At 24.8% G+C, this 10,875-nt stretch overlaps 1 protein-coding gene across 3 annotated transcripts in view; it reads left to right on the top strand.

The window, feature by feature from the left end:
* The window catches only part of LOC117168997 (myb-like protein X), a 46,340-nt gene that overhangs the window by 25,718 nt on the left and 9,747 nt on the right, over positions 1 to 10,875 (top strand). The window contains exons 1-3 of one of the 3 annotated variants that reach the window (XM_033355029.1): positions 1,529 to 1,872; positions 9,167 to 9,437; positions 9,545 to 9,825. In XM_033355029.1, the coding sequence (XP_033210920.1) occupies positions 1,702 to 1,872; positions 9,167 to 9,437; positions 9,545 to 9,825 (723 nt within the window). In that variant the 5' untranslated portion in view covers positions 1,529 to 1,701. Of the gene's footprint in view, positions 1 to 1,528; positions 1,873 to 9,166; positions 9,438 to 9,544; positions 9,826 to 10,875 lie in introns of those variants that run through there. The other 2 variants (XM_033355028.1, XR_004466598.1) reach the window with 2 other exon arrangements.

The raw sequence follows: 10,875 nt of genomic DNA, 5'->3' as shown, positions 1-10,875 counted from the left end.
TTTTTCTCGATCTTTTAATCGATTCAAGGAATTTTATAATTTCCAATGGATTTCAAAGGATTTAAAAGAGATATTTGAAAGATTTTAATAGGATTTCAAAGATGTTTTCTCAGGATTATACCAAATTTTTAGTGTTTAAAAAATTTCCTAGGAATTCTAAGAGATTTAAATGGATTTTAAAGGGCCTTTTCTGCTTTTGTGGGATTTTACAGGATTTTAAATCAAGGGATTTCGCAAATTTTAGTAATTTCAAAGTGCAACGGATTTTAAGGGGCCTTTTTTAATTTTGTGAGATTCTAAAAGATTGCAAAGTTTTGAGTGTATTTTAAAGATTTCAATGGATTTTAAAGGGCTTTTTCTGATTTTGTGGGATTTTACAGAATTTTAAAGATTTCAAGCAATTTCACAGATATTAGGGCATTTAAAAATATTCAAGAGTTTAGGATGTTTTAAAGTATTCTAAGGAATCTAACAAGATTAAATGTTTTTTAAATCAAATCAAATGTTTTTTAAATCAAATTTCGTAGGATTTTAGAACATCTCGAAGGATTTTCAAAAGGCATCCAGGATGCCAATGATATGAGACAGATTTTAACAGGGTTTCTCAGGATTTTAGAAATTCTCTAAAGTTAAAAATTTTTTTTTTAGAATTTTCAATGTTTTATAGCGTAAAGAAGGAATTATTTTGATAAAATGCTATAAATTTGAATTTGTCTGTTGTATATTTTTATGTTTAAAAAAAGTGGATGTTTACTTAATTCATAAATATGGTTAAATGAAATATTAAATATTTTGTGTAATATTTTAGTCATTGCACCTGGATGCTTTAAAATTATTTACTTTTACACCAATGTCGTTGCAATAGTTTCAAAATGTTTAAGTATCCAGTAATAGATATTTTTTAAACTTTAATTTAAACTAAATTTAGAATATCCTATTCTTTTTTTATTGCATAAGGTAAGATTAGAGAAAAAATGATTAAAAATGCAGTCTCGAAGAAAGGTCATTTGAGGTAGGTATTTCATATTGGGTGGGGGAAAACCAAGATATCATCTTTGTGGAAATCCAAGGAGTCTGCATCAGGTCTGAAAACTAATACCAACCGCATTTGCCCGAAACAATTTTTTTATTATCTCAAAAAAAACATAATTTTCCACCACAAGTATACTTTAATATTATTTTCTTCAAGAAAAATGAACTAAATAGTAAAATCTATCCAAAAAAATCAGAAAAGATATTCTTTTATTAATTAAAAAAATAATTTTTATCCCACGCGATTGGTATCAATACCTGGCCGTCGGCGTGCGTCCATCTTGCCAGCTGACATCACTCTGACTGAACTGCCTGACATTTAGTCAAAACAACTCCTCTATTTTATTTTAGAAGAGTAATCCTCACCGAAAATTTTTAAAATCAAAAGAGAAATCCTAGAAAAAAATAAGTAAAGCCTAAACTAGTCAATAAAAGTAAGATATCTGTTAGAAAAGTGAATTTTGGGAAAAAGTCAGATTTGAAAAGTTTTGACTCGCCGAGTGTCGAGTCAGCTCGAGAGTCGTAGTCGTACTCGTCAGCGAGATTCGGCCTTGTGCCCTTGTGTCAAGTCAATTCGTGCTGTGCTGGTGGTGCTCGAATTGGCTCAAAATCGCTGAGGGTCACGATAAGTTCGGTCGTCTCGTCCTCTCCAGGATTTCCGTCCCAAAAATGGATATGGACATGGGTGGCTATATACTGTTGCCAGCAGTTTGTGCAGTATGCGCCGTTTGTCTGCTCTACGTTTTTGGTTTCAAAAATGCCGAGGTGCCACCTTTCGCCCAGCTCTCCGTCAGTTACGACGTGGCCAGTAAAAAAAAGCGAAGCAAAACCAGGGAAAAGGTAGGTGAACCCAGCTGTATCGTAAAAAAAATAACGGCTTCGGCAATTTCATAACAATTAACTACCTGCGCGTCTCCTGTTCTGTCAACCTCAACCTGCGAACCATATGGCCACTGCCATATGCGATAACAACAATCCCGAAAGAGCCACGCAGTCAGCACGCTTTTGAGATAAAAGTGCTGGGAAAATTAAATATTAGGTCATCCTCAAAACCTGGGGCCGATATGTGATTCTAGTTTTGGAGTCAGTTCTTGTAGGTCACGTGACTAAAGGGCGTATACCTTGATTTTAAATAGAGGTTAATTAATTTAAATTTCTCTGTTTGCAAACAGCTAGTGTGAGAAAAGTCTGCTATCTTGGGTTGAGAAGTAACAGTTTAAAGAAGGAAATACTTTTTTGAGTAGTTGATTTTAATTTAATTTTTGGAGCTAGTATTATTGTTTGAATTAGAAAGTTTGATCATGAAAAAGGCATCTGGGAAAAAGTTTAGTATCAGTGTGATAAGATTGTATAGAGCAAATTCGATTGACTTGAGAAATATTAATAATAATCTTCAAATTCATTTTCCACATTGAAGCTGTTATGTTTCCGCTCACTTATCGCGTGCTTTTTGTCTTGATTTTTTTTTATACCAACTCCGGAATTGACGATTTATTGGTATGCGTTAGATTTCCTTTAAAAAAGAAACAATTTACAGCTACATTTCTTTTTTTATGTACGGAAACATATGTTAAATATATCAAAAGTTATGAGTTTTTAAAAAATAAACTAAAGCTGTTATTTTTATTGTTAAAAATTGGATCTATTTCTATTAAAAAAAATTGATGCAGACTGTTTTTATTACAGAATAAAAAATTTTTAATCTTTAAAATTGAACTATTTAAAAAAAAAGTTCAACTTTTGATCTTCAAAATAGTGGAAATTTAATTTTTATTTATAAATCTCTAAAACTGAAGTTTTTAATTTTGAAAAATTTCAGTTAAAACATACAAGTATTAGGTTTCAGAATTAAAAGTGCTGTAATTTTGATGATTAGCATATTAAATTTCTTCAGTTTGGAAATTAGGAATCAAATATTTAATTTTTTATTTAAAAAATTGAATGATTCAAAAAAAATAAACATTAAAAATGACAAAACGTCAAAGTATTAATCTTGAAAATTAAATTACTTACAATTAGAAAAAATAAACAATTATACAATTTTTAAGTGTTATGATAAAAAATGCTGTAATTTTGATGATTAACATGTAAAATTTCTTCAATTTAGAAGATTTATAATTGAAAATTTTGCTTTCGTAGAATATCAGAAAATTTCTAAGGATTTTCATTTCATTTATTTTCTAGGATGTCAATGATATTTAAAAAATTTAATTATTCGAAAACGGTATTTAACATTGCATTCTTTTACATCACATACATTAAATATGGATTGTCTTTAATTTCAAATGTGTTTAAAGTTGAAAATGGTTATAATTAAAGAATTTTAAATTTCAAGTCGTTAAAATTGAACAATTTTAAATAGTAAATCTTTAAAAAAAACTTTCCAAATTACGTATCTTCAGAATAAAAATCTTGAAAATAAAGTTATTTTCTATATTTTAAAAATTCAAGAATTTTCAATTTTAACTCTTCAATATTGAAAATCTTTAAAATTCAAGGGTTTTTAATTTTTTAATTTACAATGAAAAATTATGCGAGTTATAAATTTGCAATTCAAAATTCTGTGGTTTGATGGTTTACGTTCTAAATTTATTCAATTTGTGTCTTGACTTTCAAAATCATCCGGTTAAAAATATATATTTATATATACAACTTCAAAATTGAAGTTTTAAATTTTAAATCTAACAAATTGAATTGTTAAAGAAAAATCCGTTGAAAATATTAATCTTGAAACATGAATAAACTGTAAATCGAAGTTTTTAAAATGGTAGAGTTTTTAATTTTAACTCTTCAAATCATACAACTTTAAATATAAATTTAAAGATTTACGATAAAAAAACACTGTAATTTTGTATCTAAATCTTCCATATTAAAGAAATTTAGAATATAAAGCATCAAAATTACACATTTTTTAATTGTATAATTAAAAAGAGCATACTTAAAAAAAAAAATTAAATTGTCAAAATTAAAATATCTTCAACTTAAGGATTTAAAATTCAAAGTTCTATCATTTTGAAGACATACAATTGTAAATTCTTCAACTTTAAAAATTTATAAATAAAAATTCTGAAATTTGGATGCTTTTGAAGATCAAAAATCAAGTTTTAAATTTGAAAAATTTCGAATGTGATCTTCAACATTACAGCGTTTTTAATCGTAAAACTTGAAACTTGGATGATTTTTAATTGTAAATTTTGAGCAATAAGAATTCTTCAATTTAAAGTGTGGACAATTGAAACTTCTACAATTTGGAGCTATTTATGATTGAAAACATCAATTTTAAACAAGGAAAAATAAATATTAAATTTTAATAATTTTGGCGAACGAAAGTCTAATTTTCCAATATAAATCTTCAAAATTGAAGAAACTTCTTATGTTAATCATAAAAAAATTATAGGATTTTTAATGGTGCCACTAAAATCTTGCATAATTTTTATTGTATTTTTTTATTAAATTAGGAACTTCAATTTTAAATATTGAAAATTCAAAGTTCTGTAATTTGAAGCTTTACAATTATTTCAAACTTCAAGTTTAAACAAACAATTTTAGGACTTTAAAATTAATTAATTTAAAACTAAACAGTTTTTATTTTTTTAAATTCACAATTAAAATTAATCTAAGTTTTAAGGTTTAAAATTAATTTTACTCTAATTTTGATGATAAATCTTCGAAATTTCTTAAATTTAACATATTTAGAATTGAAAACTTTACTTTTGATCTTCAAAATAATTACGATTTAAGAATTTTTATTTATATATCTCAAAATTGAACAGTTTTCAATCAAAATTCGTCAAAATTGTAGAACTTTTTATTTTAAATCGTTAAAATTATGTACGGTTTGATGAGTGTTGCTATGAAAAATTCTGTAATTTTGATTCTTCACATTCGAAATTGCTTCAATTTGGCAGATTTAGACCAAAACACGTGACTTGATTTAAAGTCTTAAATTTTAAAGAAATAAAAATAAAAACTCATAAATTTGGCTAATTTTGAAAATTAAAAGTAAAGTTTTCAATTCTAAATCTTCTAAATTAAAGAAATTTCGAATGTTGATCATCAAAATTACAGCATCTATAAATATATAACTTAAAACCTGCAATATTTTTATTGCAATTTTTCAAAATTAAACACTTTTAATTCAAAGTTCTGCAATTTTGAAGAGTTACAATTGAAAATTCTTGAATTTTGAAAATGTTTATTGAAATGTTCGTTTGAGCTAAACAATGACGTTTTTGAATGAAATAAATTTTATCTGAATCAAACAAATATTTGTTTAATTCAAGAAAATATTTGTTTGAACTTATACCAACGAAAGGATTTGTTGAATGTAACATTATAAACATTACAGAATTTTTATTTGTTAAACTTACAATTTGCAAATTTTTTAATTGCTAATAGTTTTAACAAATTCTTCAATTTTAACGGCTAATAATTAAAATTTCTACAATTTTGAAGAGCTTCAATTGAAAATTCTTCCAGTTTTAAAAAAACAAAAATAAAAATTCTTAAATTTGGATGATTTTAGAAATCAAAAGTAAAGTTTTCAATTCTAAATATTTTAAATTTAAGAACTTTCGAAAGTTAATTATCAAAATTAGAGCTTTTAATTGAAAAACTTAAAAACTTGACTAACTTTTAGATGTAAACTTCAAAATTTGAAAACTTCAATTTTAAATACGTATATTTCAAAGTTTTATAATTGTTTGTTAAAACTTGAAGAGTTTTCAATGATTGTAAAGCTTGTAGTTAAAGAACTTTGAATTTTCAATATTCAAAATTGAGCCGTTCTTAATTTTAAAAATTTACAATGAAAAATTATGCAAGTTTTTGGTTTTACCAGTAAATTGCTACAATTTTAATGATGAAAATAATCAATTTGTTCAATTTGGTAGATTTATAATTGAATACTAGACTTTAGTTCTCCAAAGTAATTAAAATTTAATATTTATTTTTCCTTGTTTAAAATTGAAGAGTTTTCAATAATTGTGATGCTCGAAACTGTGCAACTTTCCATGGTCAATATTTAAAATTGAACAGTTTTTAATTTTTAATATTTACATTTAAAAATCATCCCAGTTTTAACTTTACACATAAAAACGCTGTAATATTGAAGATTAACATTCGAAGTTCCTTTAATTTATGAAGATTTTAAAGTAAAAACTTGACTTTTTATGTTAAAAATAATCAAAGTTTAAGAATGTTTAATTACACATTTTTTAAATTTGAAGAATTTTCAATGTTGGGAATTTATAATTAAAAAATAATGCTTGTTTTAAGTTTCACAATGAAGCATTCTGTAATTTTGGTGATTAAGATATTAAATTTCTTCAATTTTTTAATTTAGAATTGAACATATAAATTTTGATCTTCAAATCCATCCAAGTTGAAGAAATGTTATTTATACATCTTCAAGATTTAAGAGTTCTTAATTATAAGCCTTAAAAACAAAATTATTATAAACAAAACAAAATCTTTTAGGATTAAATACTATTAAAATATCATATAACATATGAATATTATATAAACTATTTTCTAAATATTAATCTTGAAAATTGAGTTCTTCGATTGTATATTTTCAAAATTAATGATTTCTCAGTTGTAAATCTTCAAAATGGAACTATTAAAAAAAACATTCAAATTTGAACGATTTCAAAAAGGTCACGGTGGCCGCTGCACCGGGAAACCTGGAAAACCGGGAATTTTATGGGGTCAGGGAAAACCTGGAAATGACAGTGAATTTATTGTTGGACCCGGAATTTTACAAAATTTATAGAATAAAAATTTTGTCCAACTTTGATTTTAACTGTTTTTAAATAATTTCCTAAATTGTAATTTTTATCAATTATTATATCATTTAGTTTAGAATGCTCAATTCAAAAATCTTTCACTTTGAAATTTTTTCGTTTTAGATTTGTAATTTTCAAGCATATATTTTAATTGTAAGAATTTTAAAATGCAGTTTTAAAGTTTAAAAAAAAATAGAAGTTTTTAAAATCTACGATTTTTTCATGAAAAACAGGGTGTCCGCTAGACCGAGAAACCGGGAATTTTACGAATTTTCAGAAGAAAAACTGCCCAAGTTCGTTTTTAACAGTTTTAAAAATAATTAAAGTGCTGTTTTGAGGATTTAAACAATAAAAAATTAAAAGCTTTTGAAGTTGAAAATTTGCGATAAAAAACAGTTTTATTTTATCAACTGCAATTATAAATAAATACATTATTTTTAAAATGGATCTGCACTCTAAGTATTAATAGTTATTCCGATAATTTTATTTTTAAATAAAAATTCTCATGATTTATCAATAATATATTTTAAATTCAGAGTTTCAGGTATTTCTTTATATTATTTTTTATATTGAATTTAATGAATAAATTTATTAATATATTATTTCTATTAATTTTTTCAGCTATTAAAAAATGTAAACGTGCGTTTTACTATTTTCAACTTAAAAATAAATCCACAATAATATACTCATAATTAAAGGTTTTTATTAAATTAAGAATATTTCACTGTTTATTTAAGACCAGTAAATTGAAATCAAATATTAAAAAAAGAACAATTTGAAAGTGAATTGTTTCACATAGAAAGCTTTGAATCTTTAGATTTTCGAAGAAGTTTTAAACTTTTAGCGTTACAATTTTAATTGTTCTATTTAAAAAATGTTTAATTTATAAGTGAATTTGTTACATTTTGACGCATAAATAACAATTGAACACTTGTCATTTGTAGAAATTTTTTTATTAATTATAAGAGATACATAGAAGTTTTGAAAAGATTCAAAATTAATTACAAACTTGAAATTATTTCAAGTAATTTAAACGAAGTGTGTTTTTAAATTTTCCTAAGAATCTTAAGATATTTGTGATTCTTCTGAAGTCTCACAATTCTTAAAAAAATTCTAAATTTTTTGTTTGAAATCTGCAAAAATCTAAATTTTATTTTAAATTCGGCTGTAAGTATTTCAAATTATTTCAAGTTCTAAATCTAATTCGAATCTTTTTAAAATTTCTAAATATCTCTTAAAATTACTCTAATATTTTTACAAATAGTAAGTGATTTATTGTTATTTATAAATTGAAATAAATTTTTTTTTCTAAATTTGCAGGATTTCCTAAAAGTTATAGAAAAAATTCAATTCATTTTGAAATATATTTAAAAGTTCCGTCAAAAAATTCAAAAATTATTTTGAATTTGGAAAAATTTAAAACCACTTCTAGATTTTTCAAGATTTTGAAATAAAATTTTAAAGCTTTTGAAGGATGCCTAGACTATTTAAAATAAAAATAATTTAACTTCTAATTTAAGAATTGTTAAGTTAAAAAAATTATTTTTAAATTTTTAATGTGTCTAGCTTAAAATGACTTAAAATAATATAATTTTGAAAATTTTTAAAGGTCATTGCTTGATTCGTTAATTTATACTATTGAAAATGTTAACGTGGATTTTTGAATTGAAAAACTTTTAAACTTCAATTTCAATATTTGGAATTCAAGAGTTCCACTTTGAATGCTTTCATTTGTTCCTTATTGTTTATTATTTTATATGGAAAATTTTTTAGAATATAGTTTGATTTTTTAAATTTCATTGGCCGTGAAAAATGTTTGCGAACCGGGAAAAAACCGGGAATTTTTTTCTTCGATTAAAACGGCCATCCTGAAGATGTTAAAAATTGTATTATTATAAACTATAAACAGTCAAAATTAAACAAGTTGTCGAATTTTTAATTGTAAACATGTGCAATATGAATCAGTGTCGAGAATGGATTACGATATAAAAACAAACTGAACTTGATTACTTTTTTCTTCTTATTCTTGAAATTATTATTCAAATTAAATAAAAAGTGTATGAAAGCGGATGCAGCTATTTTAATTTGTGCATATATTTTAATTTGATAATTATGGGATTATAATAAAAAAATGCAATATTATTGCTATTTAATTAATAAAAATATATTCGTTCATTAAAAGTGTGCCGTGGGGAAAAATTTAATATCAATTTGACCAGCTTGAATAGAAAAAAATGATGTAGTTGTTTTAAATACAGTAATAAGTGTACCCTAGAATTGTGTGAATAGCGATGCTTGAAAAATATAGAATAAATTGTTATTATTGTAATAACTTTGATTATTTTCAGAAGGCAACCAATGGGCAGGTAGCTGTCGAAAAGGCGAGTCCTTCGAAAAAGGTGGCTTCTGTGAAAACGGAAACAGCCAAAAAGTCATCAAAGACTGAAGAACTTGACGGAAAGCTAAAAGAAAGGAAACAGGAAGACAACAAACCAGCTGCCGTGAAAAGGGAGAAGAACCAAGAAGTCAAATCAGGAAAGGAAAACAAGTTCGAACAAGTTAAGAACAAAAAGAATCTGAAGAATCAGCTGCAAGAGAAACCAGTCGATTTTGATGAGGGTAAGGTCTCTCAAAACTTGCAATCTTTTTACCCAAATTCTTCGAAATTAATTTACATTTTTTTTTTAGAGAGAGAAAAGATAATTTTTAATGTTTGAATCTTTCAGGTGACTGGAAAGAAGCCTACTCGAGAAAAGACAAGAAGAACAAGAAGAAAGAGGAAGATACCCCTACAAAGAAAACAAAAAAGACGGCAAAGAAAGCTGAGCTGATCAGCGAAGTTGCAGCCAAAGACCAGGAGAAGCATGAAATCAAAGACAAAGTTGCCAAAGAGACTGAAAACAAGGAATTGAAAGAAAAAGACAACAAGGAAGTTGTTCTTACGCCCATAATTAATGATGATTTGGAAGTCGAAGAGGTTGTTGAAAAGGTGGAACTTTCCAACAAGGTAATTTATTTTTTGACCGGAAATTTTATAGATTTTTAGAAGAAAAAATGCTGCCCAACCTTGATTTCAATCGTTTTTTAAAATAATTAGTTAAATTGCAATTATTTTTAATTATGCCATTTAGTTTAGAATGCGTAATTTGAAAGTCTTAGTTTAAAAATGATCAATTTTTTTCATTTTTGAGCGTACATTTCAATTTAAAGAATTTTAAAATGCAGTTTTAATGTCTTTAACTTTTAAAAATTAGAAGAGTTTAAAGTAGAAGATTTTTAATTAAAAAAAAAAAAAAAACATTTTAAGTTGATCAACTGATCGATGATTGATTTTTCAAGAAGATTCGGATTTTTTTTTTAATTTCCTTGATATTCTAAAAATTGTAGGAAAAATGCGATAAATATCTTTTAAAATGAATCAAATGTCCTCCCATTTTTATGAATTCCTATAAATTAAAAAAAACCTTTTGAAATGTTAAAATAATTTTTCAAACTGCAAAATCATTTTCAATTTTTCTGGGAATCTTAAGAAAATGTTTTTATTAGAAGATTTTTAATTAAAAAAAAAATTTTAAGTTGATCAACTGAATATAAATTAATTCATGATTTTTTAAATTGAGTTCCTTTTTAGGATTTAGACTTCTAGATTCTTTTTTGACAACTTTGGAAACCTTTTGAAATATTAAAATAATTTTTCAAACTTTTTTAATTGATCAACTGTGAATATAAATTAATTCATGATTTTTTAAATTGAATTGCTTTTTAGGATTTAAAAAGTGGATAATAATTGATTTTGCAAGAAGATTCGGATTTTTTTTTAAAGTTCCTTGACTTTATAAAATGGTAGGAAAAATGTGATAAATATCTTTTAAAATGAATCGAATGTTCTCCCATTTTTAGAAATTCCTTTACATTTTAAAAGATTTCCTTAAAGACTTCTAGATTCTTTTTTGATAACTTTGGAAACCTTTTGAAATATTAAAATAATTTTTCAAACTGCAAAATCATTTTCAATTTTTCTGGGAATCTTAAGAAAATGTTTTTATTCTTTTGAAGC

The sequence above is a fragment of the Belonocnema kinseyi genome, chromosome 3 (assembly GCF_010883055.1).
Source record: "Belonocnema kinseyi isolate 2016_QV_RU_SX_M_011 chromosome 3, B_treatae_v1, whole genome shotgun sequence".
NCBI classification, from domain to species: Eukaryota; Metazoa; Arthropoda; class Insecta; order Hymenoptera; family Cynipidae; genus Belonocnema; species Belonocnema kinseyi.
The sequence above is the reverse complement of the archived record's forward strand: the minus strand, read 5'-3'. Positions and strand labels throughout refer to the sequence as shown.